Source organism: Ranitomeya variabilis, chromosome 4, assembly GCF_051348905.1.
Source record: "Ranitomeya variabilis isolate aRanVar5 chromosome 4, aRanVar5.hap1, whole genome shotgun sequence".
Classification (NCBI taxonomy): domain Eukaryota; kingdom Metazoa; phylum Chordata; class Amphibia; order Anura; family Dendrobatidae; genus Ranitomeya; species Ranitomeya variabilis.
In genome coordinates this window covers 456300008-456317431 of record NC_135235.1, presented here as the reverse complement: position 1 = coordinate 456317431, position 17424 = coordinate 456300008, and the positions used below count along the sequence as shown (strand labels likewise).

Here is a 17424-nt window from a genome sequence, read left to right as displayed (position 1 = left end):
ATGTGTTCAGCACAGGTGTAGGTACAGATTGTGTTGCTTCTATCTCCGCCTGTGTTGCTGCACAGCCGCTATGTGTTCTGCACCGGTGTAGGTGCAGATTCTGTTTCTTGTGTCTCTGCCTGTGTTGCTGCACAGCCGCTATGTGTTCAGCACTGGTGTAGGTACAGATTCTGCTGCTTGTATCTCCGCCTGTGTTGCTGCACACCCGCTATGTGTCCAGCACTGGTGTAGGTAAAGATTCTGCTGCTTGTATCTCCGCCTGCATTACTGCACAGCCGCTATGTGTTCAGCACTGGTGTAGGTACAGATTCTGTTGCTTGTATCTCCGCCTACTTTGCTGCAGAGTCGCTATGTGTTCAGTTCTGGTGTAGGTACAGATTCTGCTGCTTGTATCTCCACCTGTGTTGCTGCACAGCCGCTATGTGTTCAGCACTGGTGGAGGTACAGATTCTGTTACTTGTATCTCCGCCTGCGTTGCTGCACAGCCGCTATGTGTTCAGCACTGGTGGAGGTACATATTCTGCTGCTTTTAGCTGCGCCTATGTTGCTACACAGCCGCTATGTGTTCAGCACTGGTGTAGGTACAGATTCTGCTTCTTGTATCTCCGCCTACGTTGCTGCAGAGCCGCTATGTGTTCAGCACTGGTGTAGGTACAGATTCTGCTGCTTGTGTCTCCTCCTGTGTTGCAGCACAGCCGCTATGTGTTCAGCACTGGTGGAGGTACAGATTCTGCTGCTTGTATCTCCGCCTACGTTGCTGCAGAGTCGCTATGTGTTCAGTTCTGGTGTAGGTACAGATTCTGCTTCTTGTATCTCCGCCTACGTTGCTGCAGAGCCGCTATGTGTTCAGCACTGGTGTAGGTACAGATTCTGCTGCTTGTATCTCCACCTGTGTTGCTGCACATCCGCTATGTGTTCAGCACTGGTGGAGGTACAGATTCCGCTGCTTGTATCTCCGCCTGTGTTGCTGCACAGCCGCTATGTGTTCAGCACTGGTGGAGGTACAGATTCTGTTGCTTGTATCTCTGCCTGCGTTGCTGCACTGCCGCTATGTGTTCAGCGCTGGTGGAGGTACAGATTCTGTTACTTGTATCTCCGCCTGTGTTGCTGCACAGCCGCTATGTGTTCAGCACTGGTGTAGGTACAGATTCTGCTGCTTGTGTCTCCTCCTGTGTTGCAGCACAGCCGCTATGTGTTCAGCACTGGTGGAGGTACAGATTCTGCTGCTTGTATCTCCGCCTGTGTTGCTGCACAGCCGCTATGTGTTCAGCACTGGTGTAGGTACAGATTCTGCTGCTTGTATCTGCGCCTGTGTTGCTGCACAGCCGCTATGTGTTCAGCACTGGTGTAGGTACAGATTCTGTTACTTGTATCTCCGCCTGTGTTGCTGCACAGCCGCTATGTGTTCAGCACTGGTGTAGGTACAGATTCTGCTGCTTGTATCTCCACCTGTGTTGCTGCACATCCGCTATGTGTTCAGCACTGGTGAAGGTACAGATTCTGTTGCTTGTATCTCTGCCTGCGTTGCTGCACTGCCGCTATGTGTTCAGCACTGGTGGAGGTACAGATTCTGCTGCTTGTATCTCCGCCTGTGTTGCTGCACAGCCGCTATGTGTTCAGCACTGGTGGAGGTACAGATTCTGCTTCTTGTATCTCCGCCTACGTTGCTGCAGAGCCGCTATGTGTTCAGCACTGGTGTAGGTACAGATTCTGCTGCTTGTGTCTCCTCCTGTGTTGCAGCACAGCCGCTATGTGTTCAGCACTGGTGGAGGTACAGATTCTGCTGCTTGTATCTCCGCCTGTGTTGCTGCACAGCCGCTATGTGTTCAGCACTGGTGTAGGTACAGATTCTGCTGCTTGTATCTGCGCCTGTGTTGCTGCACAGCCGCTATGTGTTCAGCACTGGTGTAGGTACAGATTTTGTTACTTGTATCTCCGCCTGTGTTGCTGCACAGCCGCTATGTGTTCAGCACTGGTGTAGGTACAGATTCTGTTGCTTGTATCTCTGCCTGCGTTGCTGCACTGCCGCTAAGTGTTCAGCGCTGGTGTAGGTACAGATTCTGCTGCTTGTAGCTGCGCCTATGTTGCTACACAGCCGCTATGTGTTCAGCACTGGTGTAGGTACAGATTCTGCTTCTTGTATCTCCGCCTACGTTGCTGCAGAGTCGCTATGTGTTCAGTTCTGGTGTAGGTACAGATTCTGCTTCTTGTATCTCCGCCTACGTTGCTGCAGAGCCGCTATGTGTTCAGCACTGATGTAGGTACAGATTCTGCTTCTTGTATCTCCACCTACGTTGCTGCACATCCGCTATGTGTTCAGCACTGGTGGAGGTACAGATTCTGTTCCTTGTAGATCTGCCTGTGTTGCTGCAGAGTCGCTTTGTGTTCAGTTCTGGTGTAGGTACAGATTCTGCTTCTTGTATCTCCGCCTACGTTGCTGCAGAGCCGCTATGTGTTCAGCACTGGTGTAGGTACAGATTCTGCTTCTTGTATCTCCACCTACGTTGCTGCACATCCACTATGTGTTCAGCACTGGTGGAGGTACAGATTCTGCTTCTTGTATCTCCACCTACGTTGCTGGACATCCGCTATGTGTTCAGCACTGGTGGAGGTACAGATTCTGTTACTTGTATCTCCGCCTGTGTTGCTGCACATCCGCTATGTGTTTAGCACTGGTGTAGGTACAGATTCTGTTCCGTGTAGATCTGCCTGTGTTGCTGCAGAGTCGCTATGTGTTCATTTCTGGTGTAGGTACAGATTCTGCTTCTTGTATCTCCGCCTACGTTGCTGCAGAGCCGCTATGTGTTCAGCACTGGTGTAGGTACAGATTCTGTTGCTTGTATCTCCACCTGTGTTGCTGCACATCCGCTATGTGTTCAGCACTGGTGTAGGTACAGATTCTGCTGCTTGTATCTCCGCCTGTGTTGCTGCACAGCCGCTATGTGTTCAGCACTGGTGTAGGTACAGATTCTGCTGCTTGTATCTCCGCCTACGTTGCTGCAGAGCCGCTATGTGTTCAGCACTGGTGTATGTACAGATTCTGTTACTTGTATCTGCGCCTGTGTTGCTGCACAGCCGCTATGTGTTCAGCACTGGTGTAGTACAGATTCTGTTGCTTGTATCTGCGCCTGTGTTGCTGCACAGCCGCTATGTGTTCAGCACTGGTGGAGGTACAGATTCTGCTGCTTGTATCTGCGCCTGTGTTGCTGCACAGCCGCTATGTGTTCAGCACTGGTGTAGGTACAGATTCTGCTGCTTGTATCTCCGCCTACGTTGCTGCAGAGCCGCTATGTGTTCAGCACTGGTGTAGGTACAGATTCTGTTACTTGTATCTGCGCCTGTGTTGCTGCACAGCCGCTATGTGTTCAGCACTGGTGTAGTACAGATTCTGTTGCTTGTATCTGCGCCTGTGTTGCTGCACAGCCGCTATGTGTTCAGCACTGGTGGAGGTACAGATTCTGCTGCTTGTATCTCCGCCTGTGTTGCTGCACAGCCGCTATGTGTTCAGCACTGGTGTAGGTACAGATTCTGCTGCTTGTATCTCCGCCTACGTTGCTGTAGAGCCGCTATGTGTTCAGCACTGGTGTAGGTACAGATTCTGCTTCTTGTATCTGCGCCTGTGTTGCTGCACATCCGCTATGTGTTCAGCACTGGTGTAGTACAGATTCTGTTGCTTGTATCTGCGCCTGTGTTGCTGCACATCCGCTATGTGTTCAGCACTGGTGTAGTACAGATTCTGTTGCTTGTATATCCGCCTGCATTGCTGCACATCCGCTATGTGTTCAGCACTGGTGGAGGTACAGATTCTGCTGCTTGTATCTCCGCCTGTGTTGCTGCACAGCCGCTATGTGTTCAGCACTGGTGTAGGTACAGATTCTGCTTCTTGTATCTCCGCCTACGTTGCTGTAGAGCCGCTATGTGTTCAGCACTGGTGTAGGTACAGATTCTGCTTCTTGTATCTCCGCCTGTGTTGCTGCACAGCCGCTATGTGTTCAGCACTGGTGGAGGTACAGATTCTGCTGCTTGTATCTGCGCCTGTGTTGCTGCACAGCCGCTATGTGTTCAGCACTGGTGTAGGTACAGATTCTGCTGCTTGTATCTCCGCCTGTGTTGCTGCACAGCCGCTATGTGTTCAGCACTGGTGTAGTACAGATTCTGTTGCTTGTATCTGCGCCTGTGTTGCTGCACAGCCGCTATGTGTTCAGCACTGGTGGAGGTACAGATTCTGCTGCTTGTATCTCCGCCTGTGTTGCTGCACAGCCGCTATGTGTTCAGCACTGGTGTAGGTACAGATTCTGCTGCTTGTATCTCCGCCTACGTTGCTGTAGAGCCGCTATGTGTTCAGCACTGGTGTAGGTACAGATTCTGCTTCTTGTATCTGCGCCTGTGTTGCTGCACATCCGCTATGTGTTCAGCACTGGTGTAGTACAGATTCTGTTGCTTGTATCTGCGCCTGTGTTGCTGCACATCCGCTATGTGTTCAGCACTGGTGTAGTACAGATTCTGTTGCTTGTATATCCGCCTGCATTGCTGCACATCCGCTATGTGTTCAGCACTGGTGGAGGTACAGATTCTGCTGCTTGTATCTCCGCCTGTGTTGCTGCACAGCCGCTATGTGTTCAGCACTGGTGTAGGTACAGATTCTGCTTCTTGTATCTCCGCCTACGTTGCTGTAGAGCCGCTATGTGTTCAGCACTGGTGTAGGTACAGATTCTGCTTCTTGTATCTCCGCCTGTGTTGCTGCACAGCCGCTATGTGTTCAGCACTGGTGGAGGTACAGATTCTGCTGCTTGTATCTGCGCCTGTGTTGCTGCACAGCCGCTATGTGTTCAGCACTGGTGTAGGTACAGATTCTGCTGCTTGTATCTCCGCCTGTGTTGCTGCACAGCCGCTATGTGTTCAGCACTGGTGTAGGTACAGATTCTGCTTCTTGTATCTCCGCCTACGTTGCTGTAGAGCCGCTATGTGTTCAGCACTGGTGTAGGTACAGATTCTGCTTCTTGTATCTCCGCCTGTGTTGCTGCACATCCGCTATGTGTTCAGCACTGGTGTAGTACAGATTCTGTTGCTTGTATCTGCGCCTGTGTTGCTGCACAGCCGCTATGTATTCAGCACTGGTGGAGGTACAGATTCTGTTGTGACTAAGCTTTTGTTCAGTGCTTGTAACATGTACAAAGTAAAAAAAACGCAGCCACCCACATCTTGGAAAGCTTTGGATGTTGAGTTTATCTGTGTGCTTTAAACATCGCGTAATACCTCCAATGTGCCTAACGTAAGCCCAAAAGGTTTCTCCATTTCTTCTGCTGTCAGGCACCAATGTATGGCATTTCTGAGCTGGAGATCTTTTTTTGCAGGCATTGGACACTTTACGTCTGGCTTTAATACCCCTTCATTCTCAGGAAAATGTTCTCCTACCACTTGCTCACAAAATCTGGCCATGTCTTGTGAAAAGACTGTTACAGGATGAGCCGCTGGTTCTGCTGCGGGCCTTCCAGGTATGTCTGGCTTTTCTGTCGTCCACTTACTATATTCGTAGCTCACAGCATTGTTTTCTCTTTCCAGTTCTTCTCTCGTTGTCACAGATCATTCTTGGAAGTTGTCATTTCTCCCTTACAAAGTGTCTCCTGTTTTTCAGCTGCTCGTGTCACTTGCTGCATTGTGCAAAGATTTCATCCGGCAGCGTGTGTGCAAGGACGCTCTGCCTGCCTTCCTCACATCGCTGCGCTCTCAGGCTCTTGTCAGCTGTCATGCTGGCCCTGTATACAGCCACACTCTCGGCTTCAAGTTGCAGAAGGCGTTATTGGATGGGTTGGGAACGCTCTGTGTAGATTTAGCACTGGGTGAGTCTTTGATGGCGAAACTCAATGTGTTTGTATATTTCATATTCAGTCTGCATAAAAAGTTGGGTAAATGTGTAAGTACATGGCATTACTTACCTTGTACTGTTCGTATATTACAGCGTATGTTATAGTCCAAAGATGCATTTACAATTCTGCTGATTTCTATTTGAACCACAATCCATTCTGTCTAGAGATACCCCTATGTTTACCTGGACTTTTTACATGCAGTAGGGTGGTTTCTGTCACAGCGACTGGTTTTGTAGACTAAAGCCCCCCATGCACATTAGATTGCTGTTGGCTAAACGATGGTTCTGCCTATAGCTATCTTCCCCAACTGTCCCATACAAAGCCCATGGCAGCGGCTTACCTCCTAGAGAACAAAAAGATCAGTAATCCAAAATCAGACATGGCAGACCTTTATCTCTGGGGACTTTATACATATTAAACTGCACAATGTGTTGCCATTTGCTGGCTTTATTCTATTGTGCATGGGGGGCCTTTAACCCTTCCAGAATGTGAGTTACTATTGCAACTTCTATACAGACACTGAGGCAGCAAGGAGTGCTGCAAGAAATGAACTCCGATTATGCTGCCCCTTAAAATCCCACTAACAACCTCACTAAGGGTACCGTCACACATTGAAATTTTCATCGCTGCGACGGCACGATTCGTGACGTCGCAGTGTCGTATAATCATCGCTCCAGCGTCGTAGACTGCGGTCACACGTTGCAATCACGGCGCTGGAGCGATGCCGAAGTCCCCGGGTAACCAGGGTAAACATCGGGTAACTAAGCGCAGGGCCGCGCTTAGTAACCCGATGTTTACCCTGGTTACCAGCGTAAACGTAAAAAAACAAACAGTACATACTCACCCGTCGGTGTCCTTCAGGTCCCTTGCCGTCTGCTTCCTGCTCTGAGTGCAGCCGTACAGTGAGAGCAGAGCGCAGCACCGCTGTGATCTGCTCTCACTTTCCGGCCGGCACTCCGAGCAGGAAGCAGACGGCAAGGGACCTGAAGGACACCGACGGGTGAGTATGTACGGTTTGTTTTTTTACGTTTACGCTTGTAACCAGGGTAAACATCGGGTTACTAAGCGCGGCCCTGCGCTTAGTTAACCGATGTTTACCCTGGTTACAAGCGAAGACATCGCTGGATCGCTGTCACACACAACGATCCAGCGATGTCAGCGGGTGATCAAGCGACGAAAGAAAGTTCCAAACGATCTGCTACGACGTACGATTCTCAGCAGGGTGTCTGATCGCAGTAGCGTGTCAGACACAGCGATATCGTAACGATATCGCTAGAACGTCACAAATCGTAACGTCGTAGCGATGGAAATTTCAATGTGTGACGGTACCCTAACACGCTCATTCCAGCCCTAACCCATATCTTCAACCTATCGCTCTCTTCTGGTTCCTTCCCCTCTGCCTTCAAACATGCCACCATCACACCCATCCTCAAAAAAACTAACCTTGACCCAACTGCTATGCCCAGCTATCGCCCCATATCACTGCTCCCGTTTGCTTCAAAACTCCTTGAGCAGCATGTCCATGCTCAACTTTCCTCCCACCTCTCATCTAACTCTCTCCTTGACAACCTCCAATCTGGCTTCTGCCCCCACCACTCCACCGAAACTGCCCTGACAAAAAGTACTAATGACTTAGTCACAGCCAAAGCGAACAGACAGTTCTCCATCCTCCTCCTTCTTGACCTGTCCTCTGCCTTCGACACAGTCGATCACTGCCTACTGCTACAGGTTCTTTCTTCCCTTGGCATTAAAGACCTTGCCCTGTCCTGGATTGCCTCATACCTGTCCAACCGCACATTTAGCGTTTCCCACTCCCACACTACCTCCTCATCCCACCCTCTCTATGGCTACGTTCACATTTGCGGTGTGCGCCGCAGCGTCGCCGCCGCAACGCACAGCGCAAATGTGAACACATGCACAACGCTGCTTTTTGCGCCGCATGCGTCCTTTTTTCCATTGATTTTGGACGCAGCAAAAATGCAACTTGCTGCGTCCTCTGCGCCCCGACGCGGGCGCCGCAGGGACGCATGCGGCGCAAAAAGCAAGTGCACCGCATGTCCATGCGCCCCCATGTTAAATATAGGGGCGCATGATGCATGCGGCGCCGCTGCGGCGCCCGACGCTGCGGCGCTAGCCGCAAATGTGAACGTAGCCTAAGTTGGAGTCCCTCAAGGCTCTGTCCTAGGGCCCCTACTTTTTTCATTCTATACCCTTGGCCTAGGACAACTCATAAAGTCCCATGGCTTCCAGTACCACCTGTATGCAGACGACACTCAGATCTACCTCTCTGACCCAGATGTCACCTCCCTGCTGTCCAGAATCCCGAAGTGTCTGTCAGCCATATCCTCCTTCTTCACCTCTCGCTTCCTAAAACTCAATGTAGACAAAACAGAATTCATCATCTTTCCCCCACCTCACGCATCCCCCCTACCCGATCTATCTATTATGGTAAACGGCATCACGCTCTCTCCCACCCCTGAAATCCGCTGCCTTGGGGTAACTCTCGATTCTGCCCTGTCCTTCACACTTCACGTCCAAGCTCTTGCCACCTCCTGTCGCCTCCAACTCAAAAATATTGCCAGAATCCGTTCCTTCCTCAGCCCACAATCTACCAAAACTCTTGTGCATGCTCTCATCATCTCCCGCCTCGATTACTGCAACACCCTCCTCTGTGGCTTCCCAGCTAACTCTCTTGCACCACTCCAGTCTGTCCTCAACTCTGCTGCCCGGCTAATCCACCTCTCTCCTCGCTACTCCCCTGCTTCTCCCCTCTGCAAATATCCGTCCACTGGCTCCCAATTCCCCAACGAATCCAGTTCAAACTGCTAACACTGATCTTCAAAGCCATGCACAACCTGTCCCTTCCCTATATCTCTGAACTAATCTCCCAATATCTTCCCTCACATAATCTTCGATCCTCCCAATACCTCCTACTGTCCTTCACACTTATTCGTTCCTCACACAACCGCCTCCAAGATTTCTCCCGAATATCCTCCATTCTCTGGAATTCCATGCCTCACCACGTCCGATTATCCACCACCCACGGATCTTTCAGACGGAACCTGAAAACCCATCTCTTCAGGAAAGCCTTCAATAAACAAGCCTTTCTTATGTACAGCACCATGGAATTAATGGTGCTATATAAATAAATAATAAAATCAGTTTTCCAGCTAAAGAGGTTGTCTACTTACAACTTTATCACCAACTCGCAGGATAGGTTGATAATTTAGTGATCGGTGGAGATCTGACCTCTGGGACTTTCACCAAACGTGGTATCTAGGGACTTTTATCCCTGATGCAAAATGAGCAGCAGATGGAACACCTGACCACAACGCCATTCATTCCTTATGTGGCTGCTGGAAAAAGCCAAGCGCAGCGCTGGGCAGGCCCATGGGAAATGAATGTAGCGACAGTGGAGAAATATGCATTGCTGCTCCATTCTAACTGGGATAAAAGTTCCCCATTCTGCCAATCACGGTGGGTCTCAGCACTCAGACCCCCATGATCAGCGAGTTATCGCCTATCCTGTGCACAATACTTAGGCTTGTCCTTTTTTTATCTCCTCATTTTTCAATACTGTCTTTCGAGGAGTAAAGTGTAAGTCAGTATTCTTGGTTAATCTGTCCTTCTGCATTTTGGTTGTAGGTGACAGTGATTTGTTGGAGGTGGTTGATTCCTGCTCGCTCTACCTCAGTGTCAGACAACCCAAGCAGCTCCAGGAGGCTGCAGTCAGGTGAGACGCCAGTTACCCTTAAACATGGTCTGTTATTGTAATGTCTCTGTTTTATTAATTTAACTTTATAATGGTCAATGCACCCTTGCCCCTGAGAACTCAGTGCCCCAATTCCATCACATGTGCAATAGTAAGGAAATCCCCAAAAAATATGATCTGCTGGTTTCTCTTGAAAACTGTATTTGGGGAACACTCCCTAAAGGTACCGTCACATTAAGCGACGCTGCAGCGATAGCGACAGCGATCCCGATCGCTGCAGCGTCGCTGTTTGGTCGCTGGAGAGCTGTCACACAGACCGCTCTCCAGCGACCAACGATGCCGAGGTCCCCGGGTAACCAGGGTAAGCATCGGGTTGCTAAGCGCAGGGCCGCGCTTAGTAACCCGATGTTTACCCTGGTTACCAGCGTAAAAGTTAAAAAAACAAACAGCACATACTCACCAGCGCGTCCCCCAGCCTCTGCTTCCTGACACTGACTGAGCTCCGGCCCTAACAGCACAGCGGTGACGTCACCGCTGTGCTTTCACTTTCAGTTTAGGGCCGGCGCTCAGTCAGTGTCAGGAAGCAGAGGCTGGGGGACGCGCTGGTGAGTATGTGCTGTTTGTTTTTTTAACTTTTACGCTGGTAACCAGGGTAAACATCGGGTTACTAAGCGCGGCCCTGCGCTTAGTAACCCGATGTTTACCCTGGTTACCAGTGTAAAATATCGCTGGTATCCTTGCTTTTGCTGTCAAACACGGCGATACACGGCGACCTAGCGACCAAATAAAGTGCAGACCTGCTAGCAGCGACCAGCAATTTCACAGCGGGATCCAGATCGCTGCTGCGTGTCAAATACAGCGATATCGCTATCCAGGTCGCTGCAACGTCACGGATCGCTGGCGATATCGCCTAGTGTGACGGTACCTTAAGTCATTGTGTGGTTACACGTGAGCAGCCAGTTGGTCATAGGTGACCTCCTCATCCTGTGCAAGAGGTTGGCACAGAAGGAGTAGCTATGCCTAAATAAATACATGTACATTTGGAGGGTGTAGATTTATGAGCTTTATTTCATACCTGCAGTGATGAGATGCAATCTGTCTACAAGCTGGACACTTACTCGTTTCTCTGTTTGATCTTTCCATGCAGAACGTTACTTAGTGTTTCACAACTGGATCCAGACATTGTTTGGTTGCATCTATGCCAGTGGCAAAACCCGCCAGAAGTCCCCCACTCCTCTCTTATTCCACTGTCTTGGACCACCAAACCACACGATGAATACACACAGAATGTCTGCAACCTCCTGCAAAAACTGTAGGCAGTCCCAACAAAGATCTGCAACTGATCGGTCTTGGCATCCTCTTCATGTCCTCCATGAATGCAAAGATGTCACCATCTAAAAGTCTTGGCACCCATGGACAGATGGTCCTGAATTCTTCAAGCTTTAACCCATTCTGTGCCTAATTTGTTAAGATGCATATATTTCTTACAGTGTATCAGGAATCTTCTCCCCATGGGAGGAGCGCAGTATGGGATTATTCACTCCTAAACATCAACTGTTGAGACTTGCTGCCATCAATAAATTAAATGTAATATGACATGTATGATATGAGGCGGTTTCAGCTAAATAATTGAATATAAAGTTTTCTAATTAGAAACTTGGATGTAGCCGAGATAATAATGTGATAGAAATACAGCAATGAGTATTACTGCCCTTGTCCTAAACAACCAACTACTATATGCAGGAACATGGATCAGAGAGGTTGGAGATTTTACATCTCCCATTGTTCATAACCAGCTGTTATGGAGCTTTTTTTATACATTTACAGGTATGAAGCCATTACATAAATTTAATGGACTTCAGCGACTAATAAAACTTTGGTCTATTGTTGAGGTTGTCTTCTCAACAATCGTTGAGTCTGGTGACCACACCACAAATATTGAATCGTATCAATTGAGCTACAAATCCCCCTACTGTGATCCAACTATAGACTGCTCAGGTTAGGGCTTTTTTACATCACGTATTTGGTATCTTTTTGATGTACACGTCGCTGAGCTCAAAAGGACACTTTTGTATCCTTTTGTCTCTGAAAGGCACCATACACATTAAATGAAAGTCGGCAGGACCAGCCAACCATCTGATGTGTCTGAGGGGGGCTCCCAAATCTTCCCCGACAGATGAATTCTAAAAAGAGCCAAAGGAATTGCTAAAAGGATGACAGGGTATCCAATATGATTAGTAGTTTATAACCAGTGAATGAGTGAACGTAGTATTCCTGTGACCAAGAAGTGTGGACCAAAGTGCTGATGGTGGACAGTCGGAAACTGAAGAAAAAACAAGGCGCAGGAAAAGAGGGCCGACCATAAAGACCTTTATATTATAATGGGAATATACACATTTATTATGTAAAGCAGGTACAATAACAGAAAAATATCAATGATGATAAAATAAAGTAAAACTACATATGAACAAGGATGCAGACCCAGAAGCATAGAAACTAGTGTAGCTGGATAAAAAGAGTGCCAGGGTAATGAAACAAGGCAATAAAAATTGTAGACCACACTACTGCACAATATAAATAAATAAGTACTTGTGCAATAAAAAACTTGTGCAATGACGGAGGCTGAGTGCTGAAACGTACGTTGGGGAGGACGCCATTGTGGTGCCAGGGATTTTATCACGGTAAGTCATTTTCAATTTGAGCATCATACTCTCGCTATTATTATTTTTGTGTGTCTCTACACATGCTTACTATTGGCCAAAATAGATATCTGGTTTAAACACAATATAAATATATATATCTCCTTGGTCACAGTTTGTGCTCTACACTTTTTGGTACATTTTCTTATTTTTATTATTATTTCTGTGTACTTACACTATTTTATCTTCAGTTTTTCATTGCACAAGTATTTATTTATATTGTGCAGAAATCTGGTCTACAATTAGCTTCTACACTAGTTTCTATGCTTCTGGGTCTGCGTCCTTGTTCATATGTAATTTTTCTTCATTTTATCATTGATATTTTTCTGTTGTTGTACCTGCTTTACATAATAAATTTGAATATTCTCATTATAATATACTGGACTTTATGTTCGGCCCTCTTTTCCTGCGTCTTTTGTTTGTTTTTTTCTTGACAGATGAAGTTGGAGTGGAGAAGGATTGGCAGTTGAAATTTCGTTGCCCGGTCCTTTTTGTTTCAGGTAACATAAAATTAGTCAGGCAGTAGCTTTCCTCTCTTTCCCTGATGAAGACTCATGAATGCTGGCCAGACCCAAGAGCTAATGTGTATGGATAGTGTCAGGAGATAGAGCTTTTGGCCAACGAATATTAAGCTGATGGCATCTCAGTTGTATGGCCATCTTTAATGGAGCCTTATAGATATCCCTTCCCAACATGTACACCAAGCTCAAAGGGGTTGTTCCACAAAGAAAATTAACATTTAAATCAATATTTACTGCAATAAAATAAATGTTCCTGGTCTTAGATAATCTTATAAATGTGTACCTTGTAATGTGCTGTGTCTGACCATGCAGAAACATGTTCGGCACATAACACAATTCCTGGCCAGGGGAGGAAAAATAAGTGAGTATACAAATGGCCAAACAGTGGTTTGCGCCTGCTGCTTTTTCTGAGGTGACTAATTTCCCTGCCTGTTTTATCACAGGAGTGTTTGTCACATCTCCAGTTTCCTGAGCTCATCGTGGATCAAGTCAATCAGGTAGGAGCTCTGGCTGCACCCGAGCTCATATGGCACTGACTTGATTTACGTCAAGCTCTGTGTTCTTGAATCGTGGTAGAAATACTCAATCCTGTGATAAAACAGGCAAGGAAATGTTTTACCTGACAGAAAGCACCATCTGCAATCATGAGTTGTCCTGCCTGTATCCTCTTGTTTTTCCCTGGGCCAGGAGCCGTGGTATGTGCCGACCATGTTCCTGCATGGTTAGACACAGCCATTACACAGTAAATCACAGGAGAACAAACTTGAAGATTATATCAGCAGAGGAACATTTTATGATCAGACAGTGGCTTCACAAAAACACAAACTGATCGAAAGGTTCTTCAGCTCCATCAAATTCTCAAGTCCTTAATGTTAATTGCCATACTACAGTTGGATTCAAAGTGAATATATGGGTGCCATTCTCATCCATGGTGCGAGCAATCGTTCTACAGTGGCATATAGCCTCTTACTAGGGCAGATGAATTTATTACCTCCAGAATTCCCATTATCGCGGATCTTTTCTGTGTGTTTCACTGTTGTATTCAGGAAATGTCTATTTTTAATATTTATAAAGCAATTTTGTAATAAAAATACAATTAGTTGAGTTATACAGTCATTGTGAATCTCCTCTTCAGATCCATAAACAATGCATAAAGAGCACAAAAACAAACAAATTCAACTAGTGGCTCTTGGGATAACAATCAGCTTTATTTACATCCAGGGAGGTGTCACATGTATGGAGGGTGCCATTGTCCTAAACCAGAAGCACTTCCACCTCAAGAGTGGAGAACATGACAGCCCTCTCCAATACTGAATGATCTTAGTCACACCTAAACTAAAAGGCATTGATAGAGGCTTGCCACGTGTACCCTGAATCACAGGTACGGTATGGAAGCAGCTGTTAAAGCACTCACATAGTAAATCGACTCCGTGGTGCCAGGTACAGCAGCATATTAATGGTATCTGTGTAACACATCTATACAGCCTGTATTAAACAATGCCAAAAAAAAGCTTCTCTTTAAACGACTATTCCCTCTAAGCCCATCACTCATAAATTGTATTGCTCATTGGCCTCCAGAATATTATTTGCAGCTCTTTTCAAGGTTAAGCTTTTTTTTTTTTAAAGAGTGTTTCGCCCTTCCTCTTCAGGAGTGCACCACCTCCTTGCTTTCTTGTGGGCAGGCACTCCTGCTTAATTACCAGTTCGGACCAGTGATGTCACTATGCCTGTGACCTGAACTGTGTGCTTTCCAATGCTAACAACTTTGCCTCTGCAGGAGGAGCAGAGGGGCTCTAAAGCTGGACAGAATTGGGAGCCAAGAGTGCACATTAACAATCTATGCTCAGCGCTTACAAGCGCAACAGAAAAGAGCTTGTCAGCACTGCTGTGAATAATAAGAAAATATAAATATTAGGGGGACACTGCATATTTTTAATAAGTAAATTGGAAAGTTGCTTGTTTTAGAAATTGACAATCTGAGTTTTAGCTAGATGGTCAGAATTATACGAATGCGCCAGGCTCTATAACTATATGGAATAATTATTCATATAGGCCTCTCCAAACGACCCTTAAAATAAATCTTCCCAGAATAAAAGAAATATAGAAGGTTAGTAACAGTACTCGCTCTACCACCTACCTAATGACCGCTGCAAACAACATTCTGTTGGCATCATACAATATTACATAGCCAGTGGTAGGAGATGCCATTCCTATGAAGCTGACCAACTCGAATCAATAAGTGAAGCTCAACTGGAGAAGAACATAAGGCTTAAATAGGGCTCTACAGCAGTATAGAAGCATGGATGAACAATAAATTGCTGATCACATTTACAAAGATTACACTCAAACTGGTTTTCGATGAGATTTCAAGAGCTGAGCTCTCAGAACAAATGTAAGACCAGCAAATTGCAACTGTATTATTGTACATAAATTACCACCTTGGTCAGCAATAGACCATATATTACAAAGATATATTTTTATACTTGCCTGTTAACCAATTATCACATGGTTTCACTAGGTCTTCTTCAAAACAATTTAGAGACATCAAGTTCAACAATCCATAAATGATCAAGATCATGTCCCAGTTGCCTTAGTGCTTCCCCATGAAGAACAGGGAAGGTTGTCCTACATACTACCCAACTACTGCAGAATTTTACCATATGGACCTCTTCAAAAGTGGAAGAGAATCAAGAAACAAGCTGTATAGACCAAACACTCTTGGCCTTCAATATTTTAAGAGATGGTAAGAAATTGATCTAAAACAGAAATGTCAATGAACCTCAACATCAAATAAGTCACTATAAGTGTGTGATAATTAGATAGATCACTGTTCGATAGATTTTCAGCACTGGAAAATCACTTCTGAACTGAAGTGAGCTTGTTAGCGCCACATCGTCTTTGATGAAAGGCAATATACTGGAGATAGTCAATGTTGATGCCACACATGGAGAATAACAGCAATGATGCAATTATTGGCATCTATATTCTGGAATAATAACAGGAAATTAAACACTTGGTTAAATATTATTAGCAATTTGAACATCACAGAATGTTGGCGAGCTGTGTAAAATATTACATTCAAAAGCAGACCAGTCAATGAGAGACCTTTTTGAATAAGGCTTTTTAACTTTTACCCCAATCTTAATCTATTTTGAGATCATCTACCTAATGGCATCCTGGGAACTAGATTTCCCATAATGCCTATGGTCTATGTGAACTCAAAAGCCTGTACAGTCCAAGTAGTGAAATAGCAGGGCACAGAGTTATGATCGGTGGACAATGGCAGAAGAAGCTCCCTTTTTGTCCACATGGATAACAGTCTGAGCACCTTCAAATGCCCTTTCTCTGGCGAAGGAAGGAAGTCATGTGATGGGGTAAAGTGAAAGTCATTGTTGTTCCCTGACTGCTCCTGATTGCAAGTAGACATCAATTTTCAGATGGAGAAGGGTGGGAAGCCTCTCATGCACTCCTCTGTACATTGGTGGTTGGGAAAGATACCCACAGTCCATCTACACCTGGCACTGGTCACAGGGCTCTGCCGCTCGCTTTCTCAGCTCTTTAACTTGGAAATGGCGGTGAGTGCTGGTGTCTTGTTGGCGGTGAGGGATTGAACCGCGGCGGCCTAATTCTGTTTCCACACGAAGGAAAGCCTTGACACGATGTTGCCTTCCTTTTCCATCACTGTAATCCAGCACACGACATTCATAGGTTCCTTCATCCGAGATCTTTACATGAGACAATCGCAGTTTGTGTGAAATGTTGCTGCCAAAGACCTTGACCACCTATGTAGAAAAGACAGAGTTAAGTTATGAGCAAAGCCACCCAAGAAGAATATGCCTCCTAATGTCTCAGGACTTGATGTACATATAAACCTATAGGTTGAGCTTGAAGTTCATCATCCTCTATAGAGAGTAATGACAGCTACCTCCAACTGTCTAGAACATGTTAGTTTTCCATAGTTAATGAGTAAGTTGCTTCCTTACACAACCTGACACAGCATATTTCAAGGAATATGAGGGTGAGAAAGGTAAAATATCAGCCAAATTGCATAACGTAAGATGTCGGCAAGAAGTCAAGACTATTCCAATAGATATCAGATAAGTTGTACAAACTCTGCATCCTGCAATACCATTCTGAGAGGCCTCAGAAATCTTTTGGTTATAGTGTAGTGCAGGAGAAGGGGCAGGTTAATAGTAAAGATGCAATGTTGGGCCATTTTAGACCCCCTATTTTGATGACATATGGGGATCAGTGTGGCGATCAATAGTAAAGAAAAGATCTTGTGGAGAGGTGGCCATGAATGATTGGTTATCTTTATTGTGGTTTAGCCAAACAGCTTAGAATGGAGAAAGAGCCATGCACACTTGATCCCTTCCAAACTCAGTGTAAATGGGGGAGATGGAGACCCCCATTTTTCCAACAGGTTGGAGTCTTAGAGATGGAACTGTCAACAATAGCTTAGAAATGCCATAACTGTCTCAGAAGGTAACGGCCTAATTGTGGCCCTTAGGATTTGTTCATTTTGACAATGTGGCCACTGGTCAAAAAAAAATTGCGCGTCCTTGCATTAAATAGTTGCTGGAGCCCGAACATTAATATAGGAGCTCTGTTAAAAGTTTTTGAAA

The 17424-nt window shown here is 46.1% G+C and overlaps 2 protein-coding genes across 5 annotated transcripts in view; one reads left to right on the top strand and one right to left on the bottom strand.

Annotated features, from left to right (window-relative positions):
* TTI1 (TELO2 interacting protein 1) overlaps nucleotides 1-11232 on the top strand; it is a 33263-nt gene extending 22031 nt beyond the window's left edge. For 3 of the 4 annotated variants that reach the window (XM_077251611.1, XM_077251612.1, XM_077251610.1), the window contains exons 5-8: nucleotides 5355-5495; nucleotides 5636-5840; nucleotides 9513-9600; nucleotides 10727-11185. In XM_077251611.1, the coding sequence (XP_077107726.1) occupies nucleotides 5355-5495; nucleotides 5636-5840; nucleotides 9513-9600; nucleotides 10727-10895 (603 nt within the window). In that variant the 3' untranslated portion in view covers nucleotides 10896-11185. Of the gene's footprint in view, nucleotides 1-5354; nucleotides 5496-5635; nucleotides 5841-9512; nucleotides 9601-10726 lie in introns of all 4 variants that reach the window. The other variant, XM_077251608.1, reaches the window with a different exon arrangement.
* Nucleotides 11233-13986: 2754 nt separating this feature from the next.
* Nucleotides 13987-17424, bottom strand: part of VSTM2L (V-set and transmembrane domain containing 2 like) — a 99760-nt gene continuing 96322 nt past the window's right edge. The window contains exon 4 of the mRNA XM_077251617.1: nucleotides 13987-16581. Coding sequence (XP_077107732.1) covers nucleotides 16309-16581 — 273 coding nt within the window. The 3' untranslated portion in view covers nucleotides 13987-16308. The remainder of the gene's footprint in view (nucleotides 16582-17424) is intronic.